Source organism: Nicrophorus vespilloides, unplaced genomic scaffold, assembly GCF_001412225.1.
Source record: "Nicrophorus vespilloides isolate i.1.1-1 unplaced genomic scaffold, Nicve_v1.0, whole genome shotgun sequence".
NCBI classification, from domain to species: domain Eukaryota; kingdom Metazoa; phylum Arthropoda; class Insecta; order Coleoptera; family Silphidae; genus Nicrophorus; species Nicrophorus vespilloides.
In genome coordinates, this window is record NW_017097784.1 from 15,462 (window position 1) to 36,016 (window position 20,555).

The 20,555-nt window shown below is 31.7% G+C and overlaps 3 protein-coding genes across 3 annotated transcripts; 1 reads left to right on the plus strand and 2 right to left on the minus strand.

Moving 5' to 3' along the window:
- Positions 1-10,417, minus strand: LOC108560977. The gene is made up of 5 exons (XM_017918717.1): positions 10,161-10,417; positions 4,173-4,393; positions 893-1,029; positions 575-832; positions 1-513 (listed from the first exon to the last, which is right to left on the minus strand). Exons 2-5 carry the CDS (start codon positions 4,326-4,328, stop codon positions 249-251), a joined length of 816 nt encoding a protein of 271 aa, XP_017774206.1. The 5' UTR covers positions 4,329-4,393; positions 10,161-10,417; the 3' UTR covers positions 1-248.
- A 2,372-nt stretch (positions 10,418-12,789) lies between these two features.
- On the plus strand, positions 12,790-13,786 carry LOC108560978 (uncharacterized protein C20orf24 homolog). The gene is made up of 4 exons (XM_017918718.1): positions 12,790-13,008; positions 13,075-13,178; positions 13,236-13,365; positions 13,570-13,786. Exons 1-4 carry the CDS (start codon positions 12,910-12,912, stop codon positions 13,609-13,611), a joined length of 375 nt encoding a protein of 124 aa, XP_017774207.1. The 5' UTR covers positions 12,790-12,909; the 3' UTR covers positions 13,612-13,786.
- A 253-nt stretch (positions 13,787-14,039) lies between these two features.
- On the minus strand, positions 14,040-20,243 carry LOC108560975. The gene is made up of 4 exons (XM_017918714.1): positions 19,870-20,243; positions 14,551-14,692; positions 14,254-14,492; positions 14,040-14,185 (listed from the first exon to the last, which is right to left on the minus strand). The coding sequence occupies exons 1-4, from the start codon at positions 19,916-19,918 to the stop codon at positions 14,079-14,081; spliced, it is 537 nt and encodes a 178-aa protein (XP_017774203.1). The 5' UTR covers positions 19,919-20,243; the 3' UTR covers positions 14,040-14,078.
- Positions 20,244-20,555: the final 312 nt, after the last annotated feature.

Sequence of the window (20,555 nt, forward strand, 5' to 3'; positions counted from 1 at the left end):
AATAAAAAAAATTATTAACTTTAATGTCATTATTAAAACAATAAAAATAAATAAGAATACAGGGATCGGAGATTATTACGAAACAAAATTGGTGAAGAATTGCACAGATCGTACGACGAATATAAAAATTGTATATAGTAAACGTATTAATGCAGTTAGGTCATTATTAGGAGAGAGGGAATTGTAGAGAATGTATAACGTAAACAGAGATTATTTACAAGTTCAATCGATTAGAAGAAAAAAATGTATTAATAGCGTCCGTTGCGATCCGAGTACTTTCCAGATAGTTTGCTGACAGAATACCTATCGCTGTATCTATCATCCGCATACTTTTCCTCGGCTTTGTAGTGGATTTCAGGCGAGCCTATGTTCTTCTGCCAGTGGTGAGTCCAGTACAGATCTTCCGGATGAACATCGTCCGGATGTTTCACCTCTCTGCAAACTACCACGCAATAGATCAAGCTTCCGATGAGTGTTAAGAATCCGAAGATTAAGAAGACTATGCCAAGAACCCTAGAAACGAACGAATTAATGATGATTTGATTGATTTAAATCGACGTTTAAGTAGATTTACCAGACGTAGACCGGATCTTGGAATTGGATGACGATGACGAAACCCAATGTGATTAAGATGATGCCCAAGTTGAGGAGGAGCATCAAGCAGCACATTCCTTTGATGTTGGGACAGAATGGGTTCGGAGCAGCCATCGTTTCAACCATAACTCCGGCTTTCCTCGAGTTCCTGGTCTTCACCGTCGACGTCACCGATGGTGCTCTTCCGCTCCTGTAGGAGTAGTGGCTCGGTGGGGCTCCTCTCGTCCTCGAGCTTCGGCTTAAGAAATTCATCAGAGTTGAAACACATCCGAGCGATGGATCGTAAGAGTGTTATTACCTGATTTCCGAAGGCGCTTTGTAAGCACCGCTCGTCACGTAAATGTCTGATCCATTGTCGTAACCGCTGCCTCTGCTCAGAGCCGACGGGGCTCTCGGTGGTGGGTGATTCCTCCTCTCGTTCACTACTGAATAAGGCTAAAAAAAATAAGCACACAACATAGAGGAGATGAAATTACAGGTAATTACCGCGATTACAGTTGTTTGAAAGAAAATTGTTAAGTAACATCGTATTTCCTTCGACTGCTTTAATGATATGAAATTACAACGGTGGCAATTAAAAGAAATATTGTATTTCTTGCAAAGGAGAAAGTAAATTTCTTTCGAAGAAAACAAATCATTAAGTGTAATTTAAAGTGCAGCAATTACAATTTTGTCACAAGAAAACTATTAATCAGAAATCATTCAATTTTTGTAAAATTTCTTTTTTAATTTACTAAACTGTAATTAATACGTAGAAAGTAAATTACTTTCAATTGCAAATCATTAAATTAAATTGAAAATATTGCAATTATAAATTTGATGTAGAAAGTAATAATCAGAAAAAAAAAATCATAATTTTATGAAAGTAAATTGAAAATCATAAATTCAGAAAAATTCAAGTCTTTTATAATGTGAAAAGTGGTATTTAATTTAATTTCAATTTTGTGTATTGGTACGTAAAGTAACAGACAAAAAAAATGTAATTAAGCAAATTTTTCATTAAACTTAACTTCTTTTCAATTAAGATTTCTCAATCAAAATGTGTCTTCAAGGAATGTGCTTATAACATGTTTAGAGAAGAAAAGTTTTCGCAGTTTATTGCAACTAATAGATAACAAAATGTAGAGTTATAAATCGATTCAAATCTATGTACACTGCATACATATAGGTCTGTACATAAAGTGGAACGGCATTAATAAATCCGTATCTATTACGTATTCAAGTTAATAAATTTCGTAATCTCGGATCGCGTGCTACGGAAATTCCCAAGTAATCGAGCCCGCGCGTCAATGGAGCCTGAAATAATTACAATTCAATCGGGTCTTCGCTCTCCGTTGCAATTTCCCTGCATCACCAACAGCAGTTCAAACAAATCAAAAACTTTCGTACAAAGAGATTTTTCTCTCTATCTCTATTTCAATTACCGATCTGTCACAGTGACATTTGACTTGTAAAATGTTTGTCACATATTGGACAATTTATCATTATAATTCCAGATTTCATTAGAATCATTAAATTAATTAATTAGTTATGTGATTTTTTTTTATTAATTAATTACATTTACAGAAATTACAAGAAAGGTGTGTTTTAATTGAAATCAAAGACACCCTCAATCACAGCTTTGTTTTCACAATTAACGAACTGTGACAATTGACTTTTCAAATGTTTGTCACATATTAGACAATTTATTATTTAATAAGTTATAATTCCAGATTTCATTAGAATCATTAAATTCATTAATTACTTATATGGTTTTTTTATTAATTAATTAAAATTACAGAAATTACAAGAAAGGTGTGTTTTTATTATATTATTTTAATTGAAATCAAAGACATCCTCAATCACAGCTTTTTTTTACAATTAACGAACTGTCACAGTGACAATTGACTTGTAAAATGTTTGTCACAGATTTAATTAGTTTCATTTCTAGATCTATTTCAAATCATGAAATTAATTCAATAAAGTGAATTATTTTTTTTCATTAGGTAACTAATTTTACAAAAATTATATCATTTATACTAAAAAAGTGAGTTTTTATGAAATTATTTTAATTGAAATCAAAAACACCCTCAATCACAGCTTTTTATTCCTCAACTGCTGAACTCTCACAGTGACAATTAACTTTTCAAATTTTTGTTACAGATTGGACAATTTATTATTTAATAAGTTATAATTTCAGATTTCATTAGAATCATTAAATTAATTAATTAGTTATGTGATTTTTTTCATTAATTAATTACATTTACAGAAATTACAAGAAAGGTGTGTTTTTATGAAATTATTTTAATTGAAATCAAAGACACCCTCAATCACAGCTTTTGTTTCACAATTAACGAACTGTCACAGTGACAATTGACTTGTAAAATGTTTGTCACAGATTGGACAATTTATCATTTAATAAGATATAATTCCAGATTTCATTAGAATCATTAAATTCATTAATTAGTTATATGTTTTTTTAATTAATTAATTACAATTACAGAAATTACAATAAAGGTGTTTCCAATGAAATTATTTTAATTGAAATCAAAGACACCCTCAATCACAGCTTTTGTTTCACAATTAACGAAATGTCACAGTGACATTTAACATATAAAATGTTTGTCATAGATTTAATTAGTTTTAATTCTAGATTTATTTCATATCATGAAATTAATTCAATAAAGTGAATTAATTTTTTGATTAGGTAACTAAATTTACATAAATTACATCATTTATACTAAAAAGGGTGAGTTTTTATGAAATTATTTTAATTGAAATCATAGACAACCTCAATCACAACTTTTTTCACAATTTACGAACTGTCACAGTGACAATTGACTTTTCAAATGTTTGTCACAGATTGGACAATTCATCATTTAATACCAGATTTCATTAGAATCATTAATTGCATTATTTCTTTAATTATATTAATTAAAATCAAAGCTTTTAATGACATCGAAATTCGTTTCTATTGTCCGAACGAATTCGATTGTAAATAAAATAGAGATGCGGTGAATAGAAAGAGAGATTCATGATACAAGGATGTAAAAGCGCGGGGATTTCGAATAATAACAGTATTTCCCATTCACGTCGAAGTGGAGAGCAAATCCAATTACGACTTTGTCGACCAGACAATAGTCGGATTCAGACGATAGGTGAGAATCGGATAATTGGTGCACTCCGACGTGCAAAAAGCCTAGTTCTTTACTTGTAATCATTGCATAATCATCACCAATCGAAACGCAATTCCCAACGCATCAATTTGCAATTAGATTAATGCATTTCTGATAAAAATATTTAGATTTTTAATATAAACAAAAAAAAAGTTTAATTAAAATTCATTTTAAGATGTGCTTGAATTATCCCTGATTTTGACAAAATATTTAATAAAATTTTCAAATTTTTGTGTCTAAATAAAAAGAAAGAATACTTGAATAATTGAATTGTAATTACGTAACTTTTAATTGGTAAGAAACTTTTAAGATCTCGCAACTTAAGAAACACGATTCCTGATTGTACTTTCTTGTAAGTCTAATTGAAATCCTTGATTCGTAATTGTAAACTCTTTTAGATTACGTAATGGTGACTTCACTTACAACTGAGGTATATTCTGAGAGTGTCCTCTCCGATGGAGCCCTCTGGCTCTCCTCTCCATCCGAGTAAACGCTTCTGGGTGCGTGATGGACGGGCGTCGGGGATTCGCTGTGCCGTTGCGACGCCACGTAATGATTCTTGTTGATGCGTTTCGCCATCCTCCTTCGATTCTCCTAATCCTTTTACACTATGTTTGTTCTTCCTTTCCTCGTCGACAATTCCTCTGCACAAAGAAATAAAGAAATGCATTATTATTATTATTTGTACAACGAAGATCTATTAGTCTGGGCATCTCCGAGGAGTCTTTTGCGGTCCATGCGACCGCTAAACTACGTGAACAAAAAAAAACTTTTTCTTTCTTTCGCTTCTAAAACCATTATTTTTGCAGCCGTCGGAAGTTCCTCAACTTCGTGGAAAATGTGTGTCAAACTGTGCTGCTGCGAACAATGAATGCTAAATCTGTCTTTTTAACGAAAGTTTCTCCGTGCGCGTAGTTCCATCATCTCTGACAGCAGATAAATCAGATAGAATTGATATGACGGAATTACTGTTACATCCGTACATTCTATATATCATTTGAATTATAATTTTATACCTACTTTCAAACTTAATCAGGTTTGAAAGAAGTTAGTATAAATTTTTATTTTTGACTAAATAAATTCAATTTGTAAATCAAGATGTGAATGATGTTTTCCTTTAGATACATTATGAAGTGTATTAATATGAAATGTTACTTGAAGAAATGTAATTACATAAAATGTACAATAACATCAGCATAAATTACAAAAAAATATTTGAAAATCATCAAAGTTTTCACTGAAATTTCTGTATTGTTTTACAGTTTTTGTAGTTATATTATAAAATTGAAAAGTCCTGTTGAAATTGTGATTAAATATTTTCAATTTATTAAAAATCCCATAGAAATAGTTTCAATTTATTAATTCCTGAATTATTATTTTAATCACTAAATTTTGATGTTTCTGCAATGATTGCTAACAAACAAATTTGTATTAATTGTAATAGATTATTTGATATTATTATAATTGAAAACTATGTTTGAAATTTTTGCAAAGGGATTTATTGTGATGTTAAAACTATGACTTTTGCAAGGTAAAATTGTATTTGAAGGAGAATCCTGCAGAGGACAGCGAACACACGTATACTAGATATTGTTGCAATGCAGCAGGCTCAGTTAGGATCGTGTTTGTGTGACCCTGAAATTGTTTGCGCATAACGTAACCGAGTCCGAACTAATTGGCCTGCAACCTTGTGAAATTTCTACACTATTTTTCTATATTTTATAGTTTTAGTTCGCTGCAACAATCTAATTCTGCAAATCATCAATTCGGCGTGAAAAATCATAAATCACAGACAATTTCGGTTACAATCATTTGCGAAAGTTTTCTCACAGTTCGAGGAAACGCATGAAGATTGAATAATTTCATGATTATTTTTATACGAAATTATTTCGTAATTGTTGTATTCCTTCGTGATGTATTGTTCTTGCAACATGCCACACATTTTCATTAAAATTCATACATTTTTGTTTAATAATGAATAATCATTTGCGTAATATATATGTGTTGCGAAATGGAATGAAATAACGTGAGAGATTATAATGAAAACATACCTTGAAGATGAGGTATAAATATAGTAATTTAATTGTTATTATAAGATGATAAAACTAACTTTTCAATTACGAAAATGCACTAAATTTTTCATCTACATCATCATCATTTTCAACAATACAATATTATATAATGGTCTTAAGCATGTGAAGATTTCATTCAAGTGAAATTGCGTAAAAGCTGAACTGAACTTTCCCCAAATATGATTACCAATTATATTCTGGTTGTGAGCAGAAACCGATGCAAACTCGTTTAAGATTTTTTTGTATTATTTCTTTAAACATATGTAAAAAAAAGTGGACTTTCACTTTCCGAATATATTATCGAATGTACACGTAATATTGTATCGAGAAAGTGATAATAAATGTGCGTTGGACAAAAAAAAAAGTAACCAAAAGCTGCTGCAGATTATAATTGAAGGCGTGCGAGGAAATGAAGGAAAGAAAGTTATATTTCCGAAAGCAGATCGATTTCAATGACCTCTCCAGTCTTTGTCTCGTCTTTTATTATAGCGAAAAGTTTTATTATATTACATCAAGTTTCTATTCATTATTATTTTTTTACTGAACTAATTAAAACTGCTTAATTTTTCACTGCGGCAATTGACACACTACATTGTTCTTCTTCGAAATGCTTCTAGTTTGTATTTTTTTCTTGTGTGGTCTTTGTGAAGCAAGTGAGACCATTGTTTATCGAATGCGGCGTTAATTCGGTTTGTTTTCGCACCTCTTGGTCAACGCGTTGCCGTTTTCTAAACCGTCTCAGATTCGAGTGAAAGCGGAATATTGTATAATCCGTGCGATATGCGAACAATGGGAGATCGAAGAGATGTTGAAAAAGTAGAAAAACAAGCAGTGGGAAATGCAGTTTTCATCTAATTTTCATATGAATTTATGAGGAATTTATTGTGAATGTTCGGACAATTGTTTTGAAGGGGGGAATGAACGGGACTCGGGCGCTCGGGGAAAAGTAAATTACTCTTAATAGTTTCCGGGCAATAAATACGTTCGTCTCGGATCTGCGGGCATAAATCTGGGGGGAAATGATCCGTGCATTGATCGGTGACCCAAGGTGCAGGTTTTTGAAAAGAAATGAAACAGAAATGATGCAAAGAAGGACAATTATTTATAAACAAAGTAATAACCGAAGCGTGACTCAATGCAATGCAAGCGATTCGGATCGACCTAAACATGCACGATCCGTTATGACAAAAATGTAGTCAACTAGACGATTCGAATTGACTTTGCGCTTTATAAGGAAACGTTTCCTATGGTAATGAAGCCGTGAACTTCCTGGTGTCTCCTCCGGACTGCAAATAACTTTGCTTTCGATGCACGTGAAGCAATTCGTTATGTGCATCCGCCACTTCGTCCACGCCTTATGCAACAGGCGACAATTACACTATCAAGTTTTATTTGTTCAGAATAAAATTCATCTGTATTTTGATAATTTAGTAGTCATAGAAATTTGATCGTTAAATATACAGGCAATTGAAAAATAATATTATGGTAGTCATGGAGATATTAAAAGATAAGCATGTAACTTTGTATTTGCTACATACTTCGGAAAGTTCAAGTACTTGTAAAGTAACTATAGAAATCATACATGCTTATACAAGTAAAAGTACTTTACATCTGAAGCTTTGGAAACTTTAGTACTTGTCACATAAGTATGTTAAATTTAAAGGCTTAACTTGGTATATTGATAACTTGTAGAAGTATTTTACAGGTGTGAAGTATTACTACTTTTAAAATAAGTACTAAGTACTCTGAAAACTTCATTCCCCAAACATTCAATCTATTATAGTTTTCGAAAAAAACCACTAAAATGTCAAAATACTGTATTTTTTAGCATTAATTTTTCAACTTTGAGCGTGAATTTCACTTAGGTACTTAATCAGCCAATGGACAGATGTATAGTAGATATAAAGACTTAACTTGTTTTATTGATAACTTGTATAAATATTTGTACAAGTACTTGATAACTTTTATATGAAGCATTGTTACTTGTGAAAGAAGCTAAGTTAGCAGTGGAAATTACGCAAGTTATGCGTCCTTGGCAAAACAATAAAACTTGTATATTTACTCATACAAATGCTTGACGAGTACTTGTGAATCTTTATAACAAGTATAATTACATGATAAGTTACCCGGAAAGTATTTAATATATGAAACTTAGATGAAAACAAAAACATTCATCACTTTTCCTTAATCTCTAAAGTAATAATTCAATTGAACGATTGAACAATAAAAATCTAAAAATAACAGAGATTTTTGCGCAACATGAAAATAAATTCGATCTCCGCCAACAGATTTCGGTGTAACATACAAAAAAAAATAAAAAAACACCAGTAAAGGTCAGCTTCTAATTTCTATTCAGATTTCTTTACAGCTGTGAAGTATTATTATATTAGAGGAAAGTTCACAAAGCTATCAAAACTTTAGTACTTGTCACATAAGTATGTTAGATTTAAAGGCTTAACTTGGCTTATTGATAACTTGTAAAAGTATTTTACAGGTGTGAAGTATCATTACTTTCGAAAGAAGTTCTTAGAACTCTGAAAGCTTGATTCCCCAAACATCCAGCTTTCATATGCAGTCTACTATAGTTTTCGAGAAAATCACAAAAATGTGAAAATACTGCATTTTTTAGTGTTAATTTTTTTATTTTTCTACTTACAGCCAATTTCATCAATATGAAAATATTTAGAAGAGGACATCATAATTAAATTGCACTTAGGTACTTAATCAGCCAATGGACAGAAGTATTGTAGATATAAAGACTTAACTTGGCTTATTGATAACTTGTATAAATATTTGTACAAGTACTTGATAACTTTTATATGAATCGTTAATACTTGTGAAAGAAGTTAAATTAGCCATGGAAATTACGCAAGTTAAGCGTCCTTGACAAAACAATGAAACTTGTATATTTACTCATACAAATACTTGACGAGTACTTGTGAATCTGTATAACAAGTATAAATAGACTCTAAAGTCTATTAAACTTATTTTTATTTCTATGCAGATAATTCTAATAATATTTCATTTTAAAATAATTCAATGGAACGACTGAACAATAAAAAATCTAAAAATAACAAAGATTTTTGCGCAACATGAATATAATAAATTCGATCTCCGCCAACAGATTTCGGCGTTACATAAAAACAACAATTATTAAACAACACCATTATTAAAGGTCAGCTTCTGATTCGGTATTCAGATTTCGTTTCGGTTTTATTAATATTTCTGTTGCAGCACAATTTCCTGCGGCTATCAAGCATACAAATATAATTTTTTGTTTTTCTTTGTTTCGTTTTTCTTTTTTTTTTGTGTATGGATGAAATATTAGGTACGCTAAATGGTCTTTTAAACGGGCCCCCTCGTTGTTGTATTCACTTCACGCACAGTTGGCTCACCACCTGCGGTTCTTGAGGCCAAACGGAATCCGAACCGAAAACCTCATCATCTCCGGATGATTATTCACCGCAAACAAGAAAATTACCTGTTGGTCGCTCTGGAGGATAACAGTTTTCGTCTTTTGTTTCATTTTGTTTGTTTGTTCGTTCGTTCGTGATCCGAATTTTGAAATATCGTCATTTCTATCTTTAGTTACGTTTAGAAATTTAATTTCTTGCAGTTTCTTTTACATTTCTTTATAATTAATGAAATCAGTAAACAGATTTTGTTTTAATTGAATCATATTGATTCATGTGAATTAAATTGCATATTAAATGATTATAGAGTAATGAAATTTGTAACAAATTGATTCAAATTCTTTTAAACACCAAAAATGTAAAAGTGAAAGTTATTAAATAATTCATTAAAAACTATTTAAATTAACTCTAAATACAAAAAAAAAAACAGAAAATTTTAATATTATGAAAAAATACATTTATAATTCAAAGAAAGTTCTTTATTCATAAGTTTTTTTGTATAGATACAATAACAGATGTTTATCCGGTTTTAAAAAATGTATTTTGTGCTAATTGTGTAATAAAATCTTTCCAAGATGTTGCAATAACCACTATAAAAAAAAGGATTTACGAATGACTGATGTGTTAATCTTTTATTAAAAAAAAACTTGTTAAAAGTAAAGTGATGAAACTGCAAAAGATGTGCAAAAGAGTAATCATTTTAAAGACTTGTTAAATTTGACCTTTAGCAAAAACCTGCTCCAATTGCTTAAGAAACTTCAGATTGTTTCAGGTGATTTGATGGTGTTGTGTATCTTGAAATGGGTGAAGGTTTGTGGGTAGAAACAGGAAGTTTTTAGGATTGATTTGCAATTTTTTCGTTGTTGTTTCGCATGTGGGTAAAAGTGAAAAGTGCCAATTGGATGTGACCATTTTTGGACACTTACCGGGGAATTACGTCATGGCCGGTTGCGTTGGTGCAGAATCCATGGTCGGAGCGCGAATATACATACAGACATGCACGCACTCAAACACACTCTCACTTTCTATGTTAAATCTCCAAAAAATAAAACACCCAGAATATTCCGACGTAATCGTTGCGGTAGCTCTGAACCACCACCGTCTTTCTCTTTGTTTTCCGCTCGTGGAGTTCGTTCGAAATGCCAGTGGCTGACTGAAGCAGGAGGCCCACAAGATCGGATGGAACGGGCATTCTGCGTGGGGAAAGCGCACCGACACCTCCTTGCGTCACGAGGCCCATACACATCCATGCCCACCCAGTCCATAGAACAACAAACAACAACAACATTCAGAGATGCAAGGTTGAAAATACCACGCGACGTTCCATCCAGCCTAGGTGGAATCTGGAGCAATCCAAACTCTCCATTGTTTTCCATGGCACCGTCACTTTTCCTTTTGCTCTTTTTGCTTGAGATGTCATCCAATAATTGCTATGCCAATCACATCCAACATTAACATAGAATAAGCCTCATTGTTCATCGAAATACCAAAGGAGAACAATTAACAGACGCCACAATTATATTCAAATCACATTGAATCATCTGTCCTCAATTATCCCATAGACTCAATTATTTAAGGACATCCTTATTAAATCCTTAATTTTGTTAATATTAAATACAAAATTTTACTGCTTTTAATAATATATACAATTAATATGAAATTACTATTAATTACAACTTCATATATATATTATTAACATGTAATCAATTACTCTGCATTTAACCTACTTACACCAAGGTTTTTCTTAACAAACAGTAATAGTTTAATTATACTTTAAATGTATACAATTAAAATATTCATAGTAAGCTTAGAAATGGTAAAAAACAACTTTTTAAATTTAATTTTATTCAAAAAGTTATTTAAATTTCAAAATAGATAAGATGCTGACAATTTAATAAACTAGATTTGAAGACTTTTCAATCAATTCAAGTAAAAGCTTATATGTTTCTTTAATTGCAATTAAAACTCATGCAAATTAAAGTAAATTTGAGCAGTGCTGAAAAGACTGAACTTAAAACTTGGTCTTAAAACTGTTAGATGGTGCACGTTAATTGTGCATTCTGTTTTTATATGTTTTTGCTGTGAAGTATTATTACATTGGAAAAAGGTCTCAAAACTTTAGTACTTGTTACATAAGTATGTTAAATATAAAGACTTAACTTGGCTTATTGATAACTTGTATAAATATTTGTACAAGTACTTGATAACATTTATAATTTAAAATAAATCTTCGTTGTATAATTGCATTGTTTCTAATTGTAATATTGCATAAATTAAACAAATTAATTTCTGTTTTTGCTGTGATGTATTATTACATTTGAAAAAGGTCTCAAAGCTTTCAAAACTTTAGTACTTGTCACACATAAGTATGTTAGATATAAAGACTTAACTTGGCTTATTGATAACTTGTATAAATATTTGTACAAGTACTTGATAACTTTTATATGAAGCCTTATTACTTGTGGAAGAAGCTAAGTTAGCCATGGAAATTACGCAAGTTAAGCGTCCTTGGCAAAACATTAAAACTTGTATATTTACTCATAGAAATGCTTGACGAGTACTTGTGAATCTGTATAACAAGTATAAGTAAATTTGAGCAGCGCCGAAAAGACTGAACTATAAACTTAGTTTTATAATTGTTAGATGGTGCACGTTAATGATTTAAAACAAATCTTCGTTGTTTAATTGCATTGTTTCTAATTGTAATATTGCATAAATTAAACAAATTAATTTGTGTTTTTGCTGTGAAGTATTATTACATTTGAAAAAGGTCTCAAAGCTTTGAAAACTTTAGTACTTGTCACATAAGTATGTTAGATTTAAAGGTTTAACTTGGCTTATTGATAACTTGTAAAAGTATTTTACAGGTGTAAAGTATTATTACTTTCGAAAGAAGTTCTTAGAACTCTGAAATCTTGATTCCCCAAACATCCAGCTTTCATATGCAATCTACTATAGTTTTCGAGAAAATCACTAAAATGTGAAAATACTGCATGTTTTAACGTTATTTTTTTTATTTTTCAACTTACAGCCAATTTCATACAATATGGAAATATTTAGAAGAGGATATCATAATTAAATTGCGCTTAAGTTCTTAATCAGCCAATGGACAGAAGTATAGTAGATATAAAGACTTAACTTGGCTTATTGTTAACTTGTATAAATATTTGTACAAGTACTTGATAACTTTTATATGAAGCGTTATTACTTGTGAAAGAAGCTATGTTAGCCATGGAAATTACGCAAGTTAAGCGTCCTTGACAAAACAATGAAACTTGTATATTTACTCATCCAAATGCTTGTGAATCTGTATAACAAGTATAAGATGGTGCACGTTAATGGTGATTAAAAACTAATCTTCGTTGTATAATTGCATTGTTTCTAATTATAATATTGCATAAATTAAACAAATTAATTTCTGCTTTTATATGTTTTTTTAAATTAATTGAAATATATGTGTATGTTAAGTTGCATACATTGTGACCTATAATGTGATTAGTAGAAGAAGGAGAAATATTAAGTACTGTGAAGATAGTAAATGTATATCGTGGAACCAAACTGAAGTTAGTTGCGGAGGAATCATCAAATGTATATGTGTCAAACATTCGTATCATGTGTTAAGATTTGCGTTCGGCCAAAGATTATTTAAGCAAAACTTTAATTAAAACTTTCGAAATGAACAACAAGACGAAAAGCGACGAGAAGAACGGATCTTCGCAAATTGGATCGGTGCTGAGCAGAGCGTTCCAGTCGAATGCGGAATGGCCAGACAAAGTAAGCAATCCCTCACAGGAAACACCAATAAAAAAATAGTGGTAATTCTTATACGAAAATTTGCAGGAGGAATTCCTGGACGTCATATACTGGTCTAGGCAGATCATCGGGATCATCGTTGGTATTGTTTGGGGACTGGTACCGATCAAGGGTTTCATGGGATTAGTTCTGTATGTCTCAAGAAAAATTAAATTATTCAGTGGTGATAATGAGAATTCTAATTGCAGATTCATGCTTGTGAATGCAGCCATCATTTATATTTATTACAGCAATTTCCAAAATATCGATGAGGAGGATTATGGTGGTGCTTGGGAACTTACGAAAGAAGGATTTATGACCTCATTTGCTGGTTTTCTGGTAATTAAACATTGTACATATTAACAAACAGTATTTAATGAAATACTTAAATTGTGATACAAAATATTATAAACTTTAATATTTTGCTCTGCTTTCTAAAATATTTATCACATTACGAATGGTAAAATTTGTTCATTGTGACTACGAAGCAACTTGAAGCATTATTAAACTTTCTATGATTAAATATGAATTGTTTTGTTTCAGGTGACATGGATAATAATATACTCGGGTTTGCATTACGATTAAACTGATGTAATGCAATAGGTGTTGTTGTGTATAAATTAAATTAATTACGTGCGTATTTCGTATTAAATTACGAAGAATAAAAACCAATTCATAAGACTTTTATGTTATTCATACGATATTGATCAAATCACTTATGTATAAAGCGTCAAACAAAATAAAGTCTAAGAGAAACAAAGAAAATTGATTATTTTTTTTAAATTTTTTATCCGAATGAGAAAGTTATTTTAGAAAAATAGTTCATTTCCTGAATATTTTATGTAATCGCAGGTATGTCTTGTTTTACGATGTGCATAGAGTCGTAAAATGAAACTCTTGGCATTTATCCAACAAGAAACATAAAAACTTAATGTTTTATTGAATTTATACAAGTTGAATTATTTGAATGGGAATGAATGAAATGATCGAAACTCTTAAAAATATATCTTTATTCGAATGGTGGAGGATAAATAATTTAGATTTCTTTTTTCCTAACAAATTATATTGGTGAGAAGAACGAACGCGAGGAGAGGGATTATCTTGAAAGAGTTTGAGGCTGCAATGTTTCTCGGTTCATCTTCCGTCGTTTCCTCGGGATCTACAAAGAAAAAAAAAACAGAAATCGCTTGAAGAAGATGATGTTTTAAATCTTGAAGATTTAAGTACCTGAAGGTTCTTCGAGGACGGTTTGCGTCCGTCGCGCGTATTCGATGATCCTCAATTTTGCAGAAGCCACCGCCGTTTTGAACGTGGGAGCTTCTGTGCTGACCTCGCACTTGTATTCGCCCGCCGACTTCTTCGTCAACATATTCAAAGTCAGGCTGCACGATCCGAGCTTCGCGTATCTATCTATCACCGATACGCCTTCAACCTCGAACTGCACAATATCTCCCGATGGTAAACATCTAAAATCGAATTAGAAATTTTTAGTAAAAACGCAAAAGTTTCACGTAATTTTAGTACCTGAAGAATTGCGATCCGTCTTTGTACCATTTCACGTCGTACAGTTGATCCTCCTCCAGGTCGTAGCTGCATTCGATCGGTGCCTCGTTGGTGGCGCCTCCGGGCACGTAGAACTTCGTTATTTTAACGCCAAATACTGAAACTGGAGAAGCAACAATCAGCGTTTTCTTATAGATCTAACCCAGTTTTACGTGAACTGGGCATTTAAGCAGATCGAGCAAGTGTTAATAATAGAAGCTAATGGTTTCATCCGCAGGAATTTCAATAAATTATATGGAATAAACGCACCGAACCAGTTTATAACAATCATGTTTTTGTTTTATTTCGGTAAAACTCCTTGAAACAGTAATTTTCAAATTAGCAGCAAGGTCCATAAATTAGATGGAAATTGCGAGTGGAGAGGGAGATGTGTTTAGCATCGTCTAATGCAGTTTATGTTGGTCCAAGTACTTGAAGCGTTCCGTTGTTTGGGCGAGTTGGATAAATTGGACGCGTGGTCTGATGCGGCTTCCTTCAAATTCATATGCAAATTGCCATATAATTACCAATTTAAGTCAGCAAGTGGTGGTGAGAGAGACCAGGAGGAACGCGACTTAAATTTAGCCGACAGCGCAACGAGAGAAAGAATTTTTCCGGTTTCGTTTCCTTCGACGCAATTTTTCCTCTTCGTTCTTCCATTCTTTCCATACACAAACACACTCACAAATAAAAGATTACGTAATTTCATTGCAATCCAGACGTAAATTGCGAATCCGTTCGGGCGCATATCAAATCGCAATATCTTTCACTTTGCGGTGATTATAAATCTTAAACTTAATTTTTATTGCAGCCACTTAACGTATCCAGTTGCGCTTCCTCCTTCATTCCGGCCATTGCACGTACATCGAATATATCCAAAGCAGATAACGTTATATCACCAATTTCCTATTTCAGCTAAATTAACTTTAGACTTTTACATTCCAGATTACCACGAGCATCTTGCAAATTAACAAAGTGCAAAATTTCTAATTCTCTGTTTAAATCGAGTTAAATTAACAAAGTGAAACACACAAATTAAGGTAAATTGATTGCATTTTTCTTGTGAACTATTTGGGGAAAACACACAAATTGATGTGTGATTTTTTTTCTTTTGAACTCACGTAGGAATCCTTGCTTGTGATTTAATGGGAATCATCGTGATTGGAGGGTGGAGTGTTTCGGTGCGGTTCCTCCGTGAATCACGCAATTATGAAATATATTCAGTACGAAGAAAACGGAGGAACACGCAACCGCCACCGATGCGTGACCAATGGCCAATTTTTATAGAGGGTAATTTATGAAAATGGAAGGGAAAAATCGTCAATCGTGTAGCGGAGATTTCAGGGAAATTTCATGAATTATCAATCGTTTCGCGGACTAAATGCAATTTTGCACAAACCTATTTAGTTATTACTACTGCAATTACTTTTATCAAAAGCTGAATCTCTTTAACGGTTTGCTAGGAAGCAATGAACGTGTTTTGTGCAGAAAGCGTAAGAAATTTATAAACTGTTTTTGAAAGAACTACAATATTAGTTTACAAAAGCTTTATATTGTAATTTTAATCATCAAAAAACTAAATTATATAATGATAAAGTTAATTTTAGAACTTTCTATACGAAATTTCTACATTTGAGATTATTTTAGTAAGTAATATTGGGCAATTGTTACAACAAAAATTGTATTTATTGAAAGCTAACATTAATAATGACTATTAGATATTTCCATATTGTTAAAGATGAAGCGTTAATTGTGTTAAGGGAATTAAAGAAGGAACCTATTTAGTTATTACTCCTGCAATTACTTTTATAAAAGCTGAATCTCTTTAACGGTTTGCTAGGAAGCAATGAACGTGTTTTGTGCAGAAAGCGTAAGAAATTTATAAACTGTTTTTGAAAGAACAACAATATTAGTTTACAAAAGCTTTGTCCAATTTATATTGTAATTCTTCAGTAAATTTAATCATCAAAAATTTTTATTTTAGAACTTTCTATATGAAATTTCTATATTTGAGTTTATTTTAGTAAGTAATATTGGGCAATTGTTACAACAAAAATTGCATTTATTGAAAGCTAACATTAATAATAACTATTAGATATTTCCATATTGTTAAAGATGAAGCGTTAATTGTGTTAAGGGAATTAAAGAAGGAACCTATTTAGTTATTACTCCTGCAATTACTTTTATAAAAAGCTGAATTTCTTTAACGGTTTGCTAGGAAGCAATGAACGTGTTTTGTGCAGAAAGCGTAAGAAATTTATAAACTGTTTTTGAACGAACAACAACATCAGTTTACAAAAGCTTTATATTGTTACTCTTCAGTAATTTTAATCATCAAAAAACTAAATTATACAATGATAAAGTTAATTTTAGAACTTTCTATAAGAAATGTCTATATTTGAGATTATTTTAGTAAGTAATATTGGGCAATTGTTACAACAAAAATTGTATTTATTGAAAGCTAACATTAATAATGACTATTAGATATTTCCATATTGTTAAGGATGAAGCGTTAATTGTGTTAAGGGAATTAAAGAAGGAACCTATTTAGTTATTACTCCTGCAATTACTTTTATAAAAAGCTGAATCTCTTTAACGGTTTGCTTGGAAGCAATGAACGTGTTTTGTGCAGAAAGCGTAAGAAATTTATAAACTGTTTTTGAAAGAACAACAATATTAGTTTACAAAAGCTTTGTCCAATTTATATTGTAACTCTTCAGTAATTTTAATCATCAAAATGCTAATAAAGTTAATTTTAGAACTTTCCTTTATTTGAGACTATTTTAGTAAGTAAGATTGGGCAATTGTTACAACAAAAATTGTATTTATAGAAAGCTAACATTAAGAATTATTTGTTAAAGATGAAGCGTTAATTGTGTTAAGGGAATTAAAGAAGGAACCTATTTAGTTATTACTCCTGCAATTACTTTTATCAAAAGCTGAATCTCTTTAACGGTTTGCTAGGAAGCAATGAACGTGTTTTGTGCAGAAAGCGTAAGAAATTTATAAACTGTTTTTGAAAGAACAACAATATTAGTTTACAAAAGCTTTATATTATAACTCTTCAGTAATTTTAATCATCAAAAAACTAAATTATACAATGATAAAGTTAATTTTAGAACTTTCTATATGAAATGTCTATATTTGAGACTATTTTAGTAAGTAATATTGGGCAATTGTTACAAGAAAAATTATATTTATTAAGAATGACTATTAGAAATTTCCATATTGTTAAAGATGAAGCGTTAATTGTGTTAAGGGAATTAAAGAAGGAACGGTGTTCTTAATGTGCTTTAATCATCATCAATCTTTGAGGTTTGAATTCGATGGTATTTAGATATATCTTTTTCCGTGCGGTGGTTAAGTGAAGATTAGATGGATTCGAGGGGATGTCATGCGATGGGCGTACAAGAAAGAGTATTGTTGGCGGTGTTGGAGGAAGGATATTTACGCGCACAATATGTATAGTAAAATTGATGATTATAGGACGGAATGCATTAGCCAAATTAACGATAATTCCCTTTAAGACGAGACGACACACCCATGCCCGACTTATAAGTCACTTAGCGGATGGCCCACCCGATGTTAACACGATAAAATGTATAACCCACCCTCGTTCAGGTCTCACCCATTCCCAATATCTTCCTTTTCACCCCATCTTTTAGTTCTCTTTACTTTGCGCCCCTATTTAGCCTGCCCATCCCAAAAACCGGCACCGATCCATCCACTTTTCTTTTTTCTGCTTACAATCCCCGGATTTATGTTTTTCCATATTTACTTAACGTAAACGGATCTTGAAACGGATACGTTCCAGCCCCGTCGCAAACACAATTAAGATATTGAAAAGATTGCTCTGTTGCGCGTATTAATACACGAAAATTTGTAATTGAAACCACTTCAAGAGCAGAGGAGAGTCTCATGTTGCTGAGAGAGGAGATACAGTGAAGAGGACTTCGATGGGCAGTTTCAAAACTGAGGTAGAATTCGAGACTGCACAACTTCGAGGACCAAGTTCATCAAGCTGTGGTGGTCTCTCCACCCGAAAGCCGCACCTAAACCGAATCGCTCGGCTCTCCGCTATTAATTAATCATCGATTATTCTATTTATCGACAATTAATCAATCCGAAACCGCCGATAATTTACTGCACGCGCTTTGCTTTTCACACACAATCCGCATCTGCAAATGACAAAGGAAATATACCTTTCTCCAATATAAAAAAAACACACAGATTCTAACTATAACTTTTGTATATTACATCTGTTTACTTAATTTAATGAAATTTTAATGATTTCGTTTAACGTAAATATAAAAATTTTAATACCAAGTAAATCTATATTAATTATTTTGCTTTTTTTTTTGTACATAAGCGAAGGGAACAGAAGAAAATACGAAACATGCATGGAAGCGCTTTAATTTAATTAGACGGACCATAAAAATGTAACTTAAAGTGAGGAATAATAAAATGAAGTAGTCGCAATAAAAAAAATGGAACGAAGTGGTTCGCTTTTTCTCTTTATTGGCGGCACGGAATCCGCTGGAAAATTGTACGTCGCGGAATAAATAAAACATCTCCACATAATTCATAATACCAGACGAGATGAGAAATGTTCTCATCTTTAATATACATTTTTTTTGTTGTTGTTGTTTTTCTTTCGTTTCTTTTCTTTTTTGGTTTTAAAGGACCCAAAAGGTTCAATGTTTTAATTAAGTGCTGAAACGACTACCAAGACGATAGAAGAATGTATAAACATTCAAAGATTAGACAAAAAATGGAGTTTTTCAAATTATTTTGTATTAATTTTTAACAAATTTGTAATAAACAATTTGGAAAAGTAATTACTTGATATTATTTTGTTCTAGACGTCTAAAGTTTATTTTCAATAATTACGCGGTAGAAATAATAACTAGTAAAGTTTTAAATCTGTAAAATTGCAAAGAAAAGTGTGCGAATGATTTGAAGTTATATTTCGAAATTGTTCGTAAACGAGTAAAACCTTTATCCACAAGTGAAAATTTGTTATAAATATTCGTATGTTAAGTTGTAATATTTTTGTAAATTGTTGTAAAAGGAATGAGATTAAATGCGTTTATTAATTAATGAAAGTAAATGTTTTTGTAAAGAGTTTATATTTAGAAATTGTTCGTAAACGAGTAAAACCTTTATCCACAAGTGAAAATTTGTTATAAATATTCGTATGTTAAGTTGTAATATTTTTGTAAATTGTTGTAAAAGGAATGATATTAAATGCGTTTATTAATTAATAAAAGTAAATGTTTTTGTAAAAAGTTTAAGTCTTACCTGAAGTGAAGATGAGAAGGATGAAGGTAATCCGATGAAATCTATCCATAACGAAAGAGCGCCGAGTTTTGAGTGGTCCGGGTGTGATCGGTGTCGGCGGTTGATATCTCGTGATGCGAGTTCAATATAAATGGGAATGAAATGTTTACCAACTTTCGAGTTGACCTTAATGGAACACACAGGGCATTTAAGACGAACGCAACAACAAACTAAGCTGTTGTCATGCTACTCTGTAACTACTCTGGAGAATTTTTGAAAGTCTATCCGCTCCGCAAAGTCGGCGTTATTGTTTTGAGCGTCGCGACGCCGTCTGCACGCACGGTCCAAGCACGCGCCCTTCTTACACTCCGCCACGTCTTCGGATTAGACTAAGTCTCCACTCGTCTCGCAGTCGACGACGACGACGTTCCTCTAATTAATTCATTGATCTTAATTGGCACAATTGCATACATGACTATCGTTGTTTCGAGAAAACGTACACATGTACTATACATCCTAACATGTGTTTTGCTTTCTTGATTTTCAACAATTCCACTGCGAATATTCACACACACTCAACGCTATAATTATAAGCAACAGTTAATTGGCATAGTTCAAATTATTTACAATTCTCATACACTTACTTATCCTTAAAATATCACAAATCTTTAACATTAATTAATCTAATTTCCAAATTAAAATAAACA